At 42.3% G+C, this 13,125-nt stretch overlaps 1 protein-coding gene across 13 annotated transcripts in view; it reads right to left on the bottom strand.

Annotated features, from left to right (window-relative positions):
• Positions 1–4,562: 4,562 nt before the first annotated feature.
• LOC138352350 (adenylyl cyclase-associated protein 1-like) overlaps positions 4,563–13,125 on the bottom strand; it is a 299,780-nt gene continuing 291,217 nt past the window's right edge. For all 13 annotated transcript variants that reach the window (XM_069304746.1, XM_069304752.1, XM_069304753.1 and 10 more), the window contains 3 exons: positions 12,445–12,699; positions 8,068–8,175; positions 4,563–6,177 (listed from right to left, as the gene is read on the bottom strand). In XM_069304746.1, the coding sequence (XP_069160847.1) occupies positions 5,950–6,177; positions 8,068–8,175; positions 12,445–12,699 (591 nt within the window). In that variant the 3' untranslated portion in view covers positions 4,563–5,949. The remainder of the gene's footprint in view (positions 6,178–8,067; positions 8,176–12,444; positions 12,700–13,125) is intronic.

Here is a 13,125-nt window from a genome sequence, read left to right as displayed (position 1 = left end):
GCACCATGTTTCATTTTCAATGGTGAGCCTTTGCCTCTTCCCTGGCATGATGTATGCTCACATGACACTTTGGTACCCTCTGGTCCACTCTCCTGATCTCTAGTCCTTCCTTGCCTGCTATGCATGTGTTTGAATGATGATGGGAGTATCCTTCTCGGTCCTTCTTCACACTTTTGTCCTTTCTTCCTGGCCTTGTCTGTCCTTGAGTGGTTTCACCTCATGATACCCAACCTCTTCACTCTTCCATCCTCTGCCACTCTTCAGCCATATAATCCTATATGATTCCCTGTGAGAACCATATAGGATTAGCTTCACAAACATGTTTTCTGTCCAGTGTTATTGTGTGGACTTTGCTTTTTACACTTCGAACTGCATGTGTCCTGCAGTTATGTCCCTGGATGTTTAGTGTTGCACCTTGACAGAGTAAATTCTCTGGTGTGATCAGGAGTTTGCTCTTTTGAGACCTGGCTATCAGGTGGAGGGCCTTACCTCGGGAGTGATTAGATTCCTCTGTTTTAGGCCCATGGTTTGGGGGCCTAAAGGATTGGCTGTGTTGGGAGTGCATTTGGGGCTCGCACTTTTTATATGGCACACTGCAGTTGTCATTTCCAGACCTGGTCTGTTGAGATGGTTTTGGTTCCTATTATTTTGCAGTGCTTTCCCAATACCTGAGAGCACTTGTCTGGTATTTTCCTTGTGGGTCTTTGACAAGGTCAGTTACATATAAAGGATGGCCCAAAGAGCCTTTTTCAGTATACTAGAGCACTTGAATTCAGCAGTGCACTGTCATATTGATGCTCGTGCAAATTAAATTGTATGCACAAAATAATAACAATGTGTTGGAATAACATCCAAAAACACATGCACAGTCCAGACTGGAACATCCGCTCTAAATTGGCTTACCAGATAGTCAAAAACTATCCAACAGGCTCACTTGGTCACAAATAAGCACCACAAAATGTGAGTCAAATTCTGTACACAAGATGTTATAAAGTACTTATTTACAGGTACACCAGTCACAAAACGCACTTTTCTGTCGTTATTGAATTGGAAGGTGTCTCAACCGAGGTGACTGGGAGTTAATACTTAAAAGTTTTGAGGGTGACAGTGTTCAAGAGAGCATTCACCTTGTGCCTTGTGAACTAGCCACAAGAATGTAGAGAGGAGCTGAGGGCAGAGCAACAGAGCTCACACTACTCATTTGCATTAAACCCTACAGGCAGCACACCAATCAGAATGTGGCTTCAACCATACACAATCAGATTGGTTGAGCTCTGAGCATTACTAGTGTGGTTTGGAGAGGGAGGAATGGGATTATCAGTGACTGTTGGCAGAGGTCAAGTCAGCTTGGTGTCTTCTTTTGGTACTTGCTTTATTTTTTACCAGTACCCCATTCCCACTTATGGGGTGGAAGACCAAAATGTCAGTAACAGTGAAAAGTTCTAGATGCCACATTAAGAATATCTGGCAAGATATCTATTCATTATGACATTCACCCTAAAGAAACTGAACCAGCCAAGAATAAACCACTTGGGATACCCAATACAGTATACAGGAAAGGCACTAGACAAGAATGAGTGTACCCAGTCTACAGGAATCTGTAGGGTGCTGTAATTTGCCCTGACTGGCAGCACAGTTGCTTTGCAAAGGGTGGCTAGTAGTAAACATCAAAGCTGGAGAACCCACAGAGAAGCTGCCAACCTTCTCCAGAATGAGATCAGCTTGGGAACACTGGCACTAACCCAGGACAAACTGGCAGGGAAGCTGGCAGCTGGGTAGCGGAACATGAAACCCACACCAATCCCCCTTGCTTGAAAAAATGTGGAGTGGGTAGGCATAAGCCGTTGTCAAACCCAGGAGCCATAAAACCCTGCTTATTCCTGTGTAAAAAAACAATACAGCCTACCCCAACCACCATGCCCCGCAGTGGAACCGAGGTATGTGCACTACCTTGGTCACATCCCCTCAAGCAGACCCCCTAAAAGGAGAACTCCTAAACCATCTTTGCAACCAGAGGGGCAATTCTGGCCACGTGCAGCTGAGGCGAATATGAAATTTGGGACAACGCAACATGTTGACCAAAAATTCGTATATGTGCAGTTGAAAAGAAGCAATCACAAGCACAGCATAATCCAAAAGGAAAGCCAACATCTAGCTGAAGGTTCATGCCGGAGAGCATCGAAGGTACTTGGAGGCAACCACTGCAGGTGCATGAATGGGTAGATAGCTGGAACACTAGGTTCACTGGGTAGTGATCTAGTGGTAAGTGTTGCTAACGAACAAGTAGGACCTAGACAATGAGAATATAAGAAATTCACATCAGAGTTACAAATGTTGTCCATACAGTTGCTGGCTTTGGTGTGGCACTACCTTTGTAGTAAGTTCAAATTTTTTAAAAAATTTCAGAAACTGCAAATATTCACCGATTTCTTTTCTTTTCAGTAGAAAACTGAGAGTTCACATATGCCAGCATACAACAAAAGAGGACCCACCGTCCCTCCAAACTCCAGCCCGAATACCCAATACAACTACATGGCGGTTCCTTAGACAGATGACCCATACGTAGTCCTAAAACTGGGCACACTTTACATCATCAGTATGCAAAATAAAACTTGAGTTTAAAACTTACTTACAAGTTACTGCAGTCATTTGTTTTGTTTCATTGAAACAAAAAATAGTCTTGTATAGTTTTGAAATAAAATATTCACGTTTCATAATACAGTACTTTAATGACAAAAATAAAGTACCAAAAAATAAATGATAAACTTACTTCAAAGTTTACTTGGTAACTTTGCAGACAATTTTTGTATGTGAAAATTACCAAAGCTGATTGTTTAAGTAAAAGTACAAATGAAGTTTTGATAATTACAATTTTCCTACCAAAAATGTGGTAAAATTCTCAACAATATTCCCTTTTAATTAAATAACTTGCATATACAGGTAAACCTCTCTTAACATCACCCCAGTTAACGTTATTTTTTCTAATAAAAAGAAGTGGCTTTTTGTATTATAAAGTTTCTCCTAATGTAGGATAGAGAAATGATGTGGAAGCCTATTGTACTTTGAGAAATTTAAATACAGTATATGAGGGCTAACTTAAATACTGTATTGTCAACATACACTATACAGTACTGTACTATAACTAACTTTGTTTACTGAAAGTACAAGCACTGTAACATAATTATTATATAATACTGTAGTGTATAATACAACCATATGGTTATGTGTAAATTATCAATTGAATATAACACTACCGAAAACAAATTCATCTCGCCAGCTGTTCAAACAAGGTGTGGCAAGTTTCAAGTTCAATATTATTAGTAATAAAAAAATTTTGAATGAGGTATGGCAGGTAAGTGGCCTTTTAACAGGTAATAATCCTAATGAAAGGTTAAAGAAAAAGACAATTAGAAACTAAGCTAAAACTGCTAGGAAGGTATTACAAGGGCTAGTGAACAAAAAAACGACCAGTCATCTTTCCCAGCACCCGAGGACTATAACCCTTGCTTATAACAGTAGGCCTGTAGTATTTTTTTTGCCTACTGTCACTTCAGTTACAGCTGTTGTTAAACGAGTTGTCTGTATTTTCCAATGACTTGCAACATAATTAAATGTGAACAAATCCACAAAGGCCGTGACAAGGGTTCGAACCTATGTCCGAGAGGATCCCAGACGCGCCTTAATCGACTGAGCTAAGTGTAATGAAGTAAGGGCAAAGAGGTAGAATAGCTTATTGGCAGAGCTCAGGTGCACGGGGGGAATTGTGTAAAACCCTGGTTTGTGTCTCGGAGAAACTGCAGGATCCATGGTAGGTCAAGTTGATTTCCCGGTTGCAATTCTTTTGACCATGTCGTAGCTCAGTCAATTAAGGCGCGTCTGGAGCCTCTCTGACATAGGTTTGAACCCCTCGTCACAGCCCCTGTGGATTTGTTCATTTGATGCATCTCGCTATTGTAATTTTTGTGTAATAATTAAATGTCTTCATAGAAAAACAATATGCTAATTGGCAACTGAAGTACTGCTGCCATTTCTGCAGTTGTTGACTTAAAAATAAAAAAATTAAAATACTCTGTCTAATTCCTTGAAGAAATAAATCTTAGAATGTAACCAAAATAAACTTTCATGTGTATTAAAAGCAAAATTAACAAATGCCCCCTACTCAATGGGCACAATATCGAAGAGTGGTATTTGTTTGACAGTGGATGACCATTGGTAAAGCATTGAAATGATATTGCTCTCGGATATTGTAGCCACTGGGTGGGTAGTTGTCTGGATAGTGAAGCAGAAGCATGTGGGTGTTCCACCCTCGACGGAACATATACACATGCTCCCTCACCACGCCAGGGTGGTGCCTACAAGGGAAGGAAGGGGGGGAGGAGGAAGACGCTGAAAGAAATACTAAAGATTGAGAGAAGTACCGATTTTAGAGGGAAACTATCACAATAATGCAAGACTAGTCATTACATTTTGGTGGGTAATTTTTTTAGTTGTACAGTATTAGCATTAAAACAATTGTGTTGGCTGTTACAGAAATTTTGGCAAGTATAAAATAAATTCCAATAGTAACCCAATTGTACTTTTTATTAGTTAAATCAGAAATGTTACTGATATGCATATAAAATGGAAGAGTACAGTTAATCAATGTGGTAGACAGTGACAATAACAAAGCCAAGTAACACATCCTTCCCCTTTGGTTTTCTATGCAATATTGCTTCGTCAGTGTTTAGTGTGTAACACACATTTCCTGTCAGACTAGAAACGAACATTAATAAATTAAGGCATCTATACTACTTGAAGCAGAAAGCAGATAATAGGAAATTTTAAAAATTTAAATTGATGTAAAAATACTATAAAAGTAATTTTCATCACCTTAAGATACAAATATTTTTTGCCAACATGCTTTTGGCTGAAGAACTAACTCCTTAGCAAAATTTCTGTACATTTGAGGCACTGCCTTTATACAGTCTCAAGGCATTTAAGGAGACAAGGAGTTTACTTCAATATTTTATGGAGTACATCACATTCAATTCAAGAACATTCTTGTCAGTTCCTTTCATTGTAAACATCTTTCCAATACTAAATAAATAAATTCTGAAAAAGCAACAAATGTAAGATTTGAGCTTGTGCCTATATGTGCTGCTGATGTTTTGGCTTGACCTCCAGAGAACAGCTTATGTGTTCCAGCAAATATGTTCATCTTAAGTTGATACACATGTCTATTTTGAACTTTATTTTCCAATAGTTCATCATGTCTAAGTTACTTTTACCAAAACTGTAACCTACCAAACACTTGAATTATAAACAAAGTACATTGTAATATTTTTCATTGCAATATATACCAGTTACAAACAGCTTCACATTATCTATGCACAGATTATTGCACCTTAACAAAAATTGGCAAAAGATCTATCAATATATTGTCGTTAAAATCTCAATTTTTGAGCCGAACCCTACACACTGCACTGTAAGGACAGTGTGAATTTTATTTTAAATAAATTCCTAACATCTAAATAAGCTTCTACATATGAATGGCAACAAGAGAAATGCACCCAACAAATATGAGGATAACCTTGACATGGGAGACCAGGACACACGTCAGCATCACCACAAAACAGTTCAGTAATTTCAACTATTTTAACAAGGAACTTTTAGCCAGATAATATATCATTTCCACTTGCTAGTTAATTGCTTTATGGTACCTGAAGATTTTACCACCACCATCCTATGTATTTGGATAATCACAATATTTAATATGAAACACTCACAATACATATGAACATAAATTCATACACAATTATTAAACCATAAGTTAAAATTTTAAACGTCTCCTCTATTACTGCTTTGATCAATGTTGTAATTTCATCAACCTAGAGCTAGATATCATACGTTATTCTGGCTACTTGCAGTTGTTTACGCTCTTTTTCAAGCAGTATATGCTACTGTTCTGCCTTACCCTGCCTTTTCTGAGCAAGTTGTGGTCAGTGAGAAGCCATTAATAACCGTCTTGAACTGTTCCGGGACAGGACATTCAACAAAGTCTCCATCATCCTTAGGAATAAGGATATTCATTTCTGTTGACTTTGCAGTAACAATCTCTGTTTTAAGAGAATCTTTACTTAAGTAAACTTGGCATCCATCAGTCTTCTCAATGGAGATTGTAGGCATAACACCCATCACCTGAAAGATACAAAAGAGGATTTGCAATGTTAGCAGACTATTACATTACTAAATGAACCAAGCTTAAATAATTTCATCTCTCATCTACAGCTATGTGAGAGAGTGTGTGTCTGTCCACAGTAGGTGGCCAGATGCTGGGACCAGTCTCGCCCAACTTTCCAAGACGAAACATGTAGGGTATGGAAGTATCATAGGCCAGACAGTATCGCCCTTTAACCATTTTGCACCAACTAAGAAAACTCAGTTGGTGGAGAACTGCGCCAACCGAGAAAACACACTTTTGAATATTTCATACCCATTCAAAATGCGTGCGAGCTAGGTTGTGTATCAAATGGACTCTTGGGACCTTCAGTGAGAGGCAACCATCTTGGAAAAAATTCCCAGAATGTCCTAGGACTGCTGGCTGGGTTAGTACTGAGTGAGCAACTATGGGTGGCGCACGTGCCTCTGGCTCCCAAACACCTGTCGGATGTGGTGTTGAAAGATCGCTCTCTGTCAGTGGAATTCATACCTTATGGTTGAAGAACATAAGGGTCATGATATTGATGAAGCTATGCGCAATAAGGACCTAACACAAAGGTCAGATGCAAGTAATACAGCACCTACGAGGACAGTACAGTGAGCGTATTCAGTTGTAGCTTGAGTGCCACTCTTATCCACCTATGCCATCTCCAATTCTTACAGATGATACATAGATGAATCGTTTTTTGGGTTGAGTGATGATGCATCTGATACAAGTAGCATAGATGAACAGTGTTAGTGGCTTCCGTGGTGGTGTTTTCCATAGATATTTTCAAGAATAGCTGAATCTCTTCAAGAATTGCTGAATCTCTTCCAGAGAGGGACCTTACAAAGCAATCTTTTCTAGACTACCTTACATATTGATCTTTCCTATAATCCTTTCAAGACTACCTTATGCTTTACAAGCTTGGGTATATACCACCTACAGGTACTAAAGCCAAGGGTGTACATAAGTGCATTATTTGCAAGCACACAGAACGAAGAAACAGGAAGTGAAAATCTATCTGTACCTGGTGCAATGAGAATGAAGTCGCGCTGTGTACCATGGACTACTTCGTTGATTATCACTCAATTTTGAAGTACTGAGTGTGTAATACTGTACAGTGTGTTGCTGTGTAGTGTGTGAAACGGTACATATTGTAATTTGTACGAATCCCAAGTGCTTTTCATCCAGTTCATGTCAGTTCCCTGATGGTGGCCTGATGGTGAAATACTAAAGACTGTTCATGACTTATGAGACCAAAACTGGAATATGCAGCAGCTGTATGGTGCCCATATCACAAGAAGCCCATCAACAGGAAAAGGTGCAAAGATGTGTAACAAAATAGCTTCAGAAACTGAATGACAAGAGCTATGAGGAGAGGCTAGGTGTTAAATTTGCCAAAGATAGAAGAAAAAGAGTCAATATAATTTCTATGTACAAAATAGTAATGTGAATCTACAGAATTGATAAAGAAGAATTCTTGAAAACCTGAAACTTCAAGAACAAGCGGTCATAGATTTGAGCTATGGACACAAAGCTACCAGAAACACATTAGTAAGTTCACTTTTGCAAACAACATGGTAGACAGTTGGAATAAGTTAAGTGAGGTGGTGGTGGTGGCCAAAACCCTCAGTAGTGTCAAGCGTCATATGATAAAACTGGGGAAACAGGACACCACGAATTGTAATGGGACACTTTGCTAATTACACTTGCTCTGAGAGTAGAGGAAAATGCCAATAAAAAATAGATGAAAATAAAACTACATACGTGTAGTGTGCTATATACATATACATCTCATGTATTTATACATCACATGTAAATATATATATACATGAATACATATATATATATATATATATATGCATGTATATATATACAATTCTTACCTGAACTTTGCAGGACTGGCAATTAACAACTTCTGCAGAAGAGACAAGGTTCTCAAACACCACTGCTGACTTCTTGCAGGAATCTAGGATGACAGAATTTACCTTTCCCTGTGGGGAGCAAAATAATATTAATTTATGCAGAGTACACAGAGCTTTTGCATCAACTAATTAACAAACCTTTCAAATATTCACTGAAGTACAAAACTTTTATTTGAAAAGTTTAGGTTTTACAAAGTTTCCACAAATTCCATACCATAATCAAACTTTATTAATTTTAGCAAAATAATCTGTGATTATTTGTCCTGTCACAGAATTTCTCATTTGGCGAGAAATCTGGATCTGGAATCTTAACAACACATTCAGATCTACCCCCCTCCCCCTCCCCCCCCCTCCACCCTCAGTGTAGAATTTTGTCTTGTTTGGCTATAACAGTCAAAGAACCAAACCCTTGGCAAGCAGACACTCGGACTGGATGAGAGCCCATACCAGCCAGTCGTCGAGGTAGGACAGAACCCAAACCCCTAGCAGATGCAATCCTGTCACCACGACCCAGGTAAGGCGTGTAAAAAATGCAAGATGCCAGATTCAAGCCGAATGGAAGGTAACGACAGCAGTAATCCTGATGTCCCCATGACAAAACTGAGCCAGTCCCTAAACCTCGGATGAATCAGGACGTGATAATATGCGTCCTGGAGGTCCAGAGACACCATCCAAGCATCCGGTTCCAAAAGAAGCCAGATCTGGGACAGAGTGATCATCCGAAAGGAAGGGCAAAAGACCCAGGGGGTTCAGACGGGACAAGTTCAGAATGAACGTCAGATCTGCACAGTCCCGTTTCAGAACTGGAAACAGGTGGGGAAACCCACTTGAGGGACGGAGTCATTTCGACCATGCCCAAGCTCACCCTCTCCAAAATGATCTGACAGAGCGTAGAAGAGGCCTGCCTTGTGAGCCCCGAACCCCCTGAAGGAGGAGGAACCACCCAATGCCACCGCAGGGCAGAGGAAACAACCCGAAATGCCCACAAATCATGGGACCATGAGCAAGCAAACAGAGTGAGCCTCCTCCAACCCCCATCAATGGGGGCGAACTGCAAAAGGCCCAACATTCTTTACAAGAACCTGAACGACGTACAAAGCAATCACTGCACCGACCAGATGCAGATGGCTCCGAAGCCAGAACCACTGGCTCACCATGACTGGAGGAACCCTGAACCCTGGCACGACCCCTCCAGGAACGACTCCCACGGCTGTCCCCGAGAACCAACAAGTCTGACAAGGCAACAGCTAGTAGAAGCTGCTTGCAGATACTGCATAACCGCAGAACCCGTAAACAGGGAATCTGCAAAGGCGACAAAAATCTAAGAGCCAGGGCCCACGTGGATTCCAAAGAATGAGCGAGCACAGCCTGCCAGCACGCGAGGTGGGAAGCAGAGAACAGAGACAGCGCCTCCTTCAGAATTGGCGTATACAACTTCAACAAGGCAGCCGACGCCCAAACTGCAGAGGCAAGTGCACCAGACACAGGCCCATTACCCAGCGCCTCCACCTCCTCCTCAAGCTAGTCCGAAGACAGCTCGAGCAGTCAAAAGAAATGCAAAACTGAAGCCAAGTGCCCCCGGGCACACAAATCCACAGCTACCAGGGTATACTGAACGAACGGAAACCTGCACATGGAGCTGCACTTAACCAATATCCTTAGGAAAAACGGGGGCAAACAAGCATGCATTGAAGTGCTCTAACTCGCACCCCAGGTAAACCTGAACCACAACAGAAGTTTTCCGCCACTCAAGCGTGTGGGTCCGACAGAACGAATACCACGCCCCCAACAAAAAAGAGAGCAGTCTGCTAACCAGAATGACTCCAATACCTCATAATGCACCCAATAGGAAAAAGCAGAACCGAGCTCAAACGAGGAAGAGTCAGTTATCGAGACCTCCAGGTCACAAAGGAGGTACACCGCAATGGCCTCTCGAACCTCCCTAGGCGGGATACAGGAAGCTAAAAACCTCCAGAAGAAAGGGACCGAAGAACCCAAGGGAACCCGGAACCAAATTCGGGGAGGAGCCGAACCCATATCAAATTCGTACAGGGAAGGGGAGAAGAAAACCCCTCCCCTGCAACAAGCAGCCCCGCGCAGAGGGTACCAACACCCAAGTAGGGTCAAACGGACCCCAAGCACCTCAAGTCGACTCCTCCCCAGCCCCGGGATCCTCCACGCCAGGACCCAGGGCAGAGCTATCTTCCAAATCCTCTGCCCCCTAAAGGCAAGAACCAACCGGAAAAGTAGGGAAAAGGGAGAAAGGGGATCCGCTGGTCAGTAAAAGGTGAGTGTCCGGCTGGAGAATCAGGCTCGAATGCTTCCCTCGCCGAACCAGATGGGGCAGCCCCCGAGACCACCCAAGTTTCACCGCCAACTAGACCCCGCCCCGAAACCGAAACCGAGGGTTCACTCCGAAACCCTTAGATGTTTGGGAGCTAGCAGCAGGATGGGGGGAAGGGGGAGGAGCAGGACAAACCACAGCAGGGGAAGGACGAGGGGGCCACGGACGAAACCAAATTCGAAGCGACTAACGCGACCAAATCTGAGTCCCTATAACCAAAGTGGGGCATCCGGAAAGGCAACCAATCTAGCGCGTTGCAGCAACCGAAACTGTGCATGCAACGCCGATGCTACCTGCACCCTAGTATCAGAGTCAGTGGACTGGGTGAATTGGAGAACCAGCAAGGAACACCACTTGCAGAACTCTGGGTCGAAGGTAGAACTCCGGGTCAGTAGAACTCCAGGTTGAAGGTGTCACTGACCCAACAGGCAGCATGACTGACGTAAAACCAGTGAATGTCACCCTGAGACGAGGGGATGGAGCAACCTTCAAACTCGCACAAGGCAAGATGGGACCCAGAGGATGCATTCATTGGACCAATGAGTCCCAATGGGATTTTCCAGGGCCCTTAGGCTGACTACTAAGGAAAGCCCATGCAAGGTACTGCTAACCGGTTGGCCCAAATTACCGAGAGATCAAATAAAAGCTGAACCCCTGCACTGTGTACAATCACGGGGACCTAGCTGGGATCCACCAGAACAACAAAAGGTGGACAATAATCAAGGGGGCCAGACCCCCCCACCAGGCAACAAACAAAAAGAAAAAGAAAACCCCCACAAAAGTACATCTCCAGGAGGAACAGAACTGGCCACTGTGTAATTGGTGACAAGCTGTACAGCACCTTGCACCGCTACCAGCAATGATACTACCTCCTACCTAAAGTCAAACAGTGAAAATAAAAACCCCAGCTAACCCCAAGGGTGGGCAATCACCGAGCAGCAAAAAGATCCATATGGAGGTCGTTCCTGAACGACTTGTGGAAGGAAACCCCAAACAACAAAGGCAGCACCTACAGGGCACCTAGAGAAGGTGGCACAAAGCGCATGCAGCCCCAGTACTCTGTGAATTACTCCTGGCTCGCACACCACCATACAGCAGAACAACACCGCAAAGCACTGCTCAAAGACAGGAGCCAGAGTCGAACGACTGCCACGCAACACATCAGCCTCAGAACTGGGGTTGGATGGTTGGTGCGATGGGTCTGGGGCTCCCCTTTCCCCCTTCCTGGGAGGGGGGGGGGGGAACTGCGCAGACAGCGGCGCAGCAGCAGTTGTGGTGTCATGTTAGTTTGCTTGTTTTCAGATTGTGGAGTTCTGCCTGATAGTTCGGCTTTCGGTAAAAATTTTAACCAAGTGGAGTTTGTCTTGGGACGCCTACCTGTCTAACCCGGTAGATGGCAGACATAGAATGCTTCCAACTACACGGGGGTTTCTATAAGCCATTGCTTCTCGTGCCTCTCTGAGGGGGCAAGGTTCTGGCTTGTGGTTCCCGGTAGGTAGAACTCCAATCAAATTGACTGATGCCACAGTCTAATACATATATATTAGCCCAGTATAGCTCTGGGAAGCTAGAGGGGCTTTCCACAGAAAAGTAGGTTTAGTTTCTGATTTTGTAATTTCAAGGAAATTTGTCTTTATGGTACATACAGCTGTATATTATCCTAAAGTTTGTCACAACATTAGTTTTTAATCATCATAAAAACCTACTAGTCTGTTGACCTATATTTTTTTATATTTTGTCTCATTATTTATATATATGCCTTATATAAGGCATATATATAATTTGCCTTATATTTCCATTCTTGCACATTCAAGTTTTACCAGTCAGTACCTTAATGACTACACTAAAATAATGATATACATAGAGAGAACTATGATGGGACCCCCCCCTCTTCTTTTAACCAAATGACTTGTCCACCTTAATCACATTACCAAACAATCTGTATCAATAATATAAAAGACTGAAGTTTCTGAAAAGTAGATGCTATAATTTACCTTTATTTGCACCACGACGTTCTGGCACCTAAATATGTATATGGATTGATCCATCTTGCCATCCTTGACAATAAGGTCTGGCTTATCACTCTGGTACTCAATGAACCATTTCTTGCCTTCGAGTGCAAATTTGGGAGGGCCAGTTGGGCCATCACGGTGAGGCGAGGCACGGTTGGGTGGGCTCGATTGTTTCACAAATGGTTTGGGGCCCTCACGAAGACTTGGGTTCTTGTGAGTCTTCATGTCATCTGTGACCTGAAAAAACATTTCTATATTTATTAACACTGTACAATTGTCAGATAAGTTTATGTAACTCACTTTCAGAAATTTGACCAGTTCAATAATTGCTAATTAACCGAGACTGAATAAAATGGATATTCACATAAATGCAGATTTTCTCAAATTCAACCTTTGTACAATGAATACACCAAAAAATATAATTTATCACATTTCCTCTGTAACAGTATCTAACACATACCATGCAGCCACCACAGAATAACTTGATTAATATGACCTTCAACTAAGCCTAAGTTGCAACATTCTCCCAAGTGCTGTATTACTTGTTTAAACTCTTAACTTTTTAATTTTCCTCGTTATTTATAGACTTGGGCAAAGGGCAACAGTCAACACCAGAAATGATAGGCCATCAATAGGCACTACAAGGGTACACGACCACACGAA

The sequence above is a fragment of the Procambarus clarkii genome, chromosome 53 (assembly GCF_040958095.1).
Source record: "Procambarus clarkii isolate CNS0578487 chromosome 53, FALCON_Pclarkii_2.0, whole genome shotgun sequence".
Taxonomy (NCBI): Eukaryota; Metazoa; Arthropoda; class Malacostraca; order Decapoda; family Cambaridae; genus Procambarus; species Procambarus clarkii.
The sequence above is the reverse complement of the archived record's forward strand: the minus strand, read 5'-3'. Positions and strand labels throughout refer to the sequence as shown.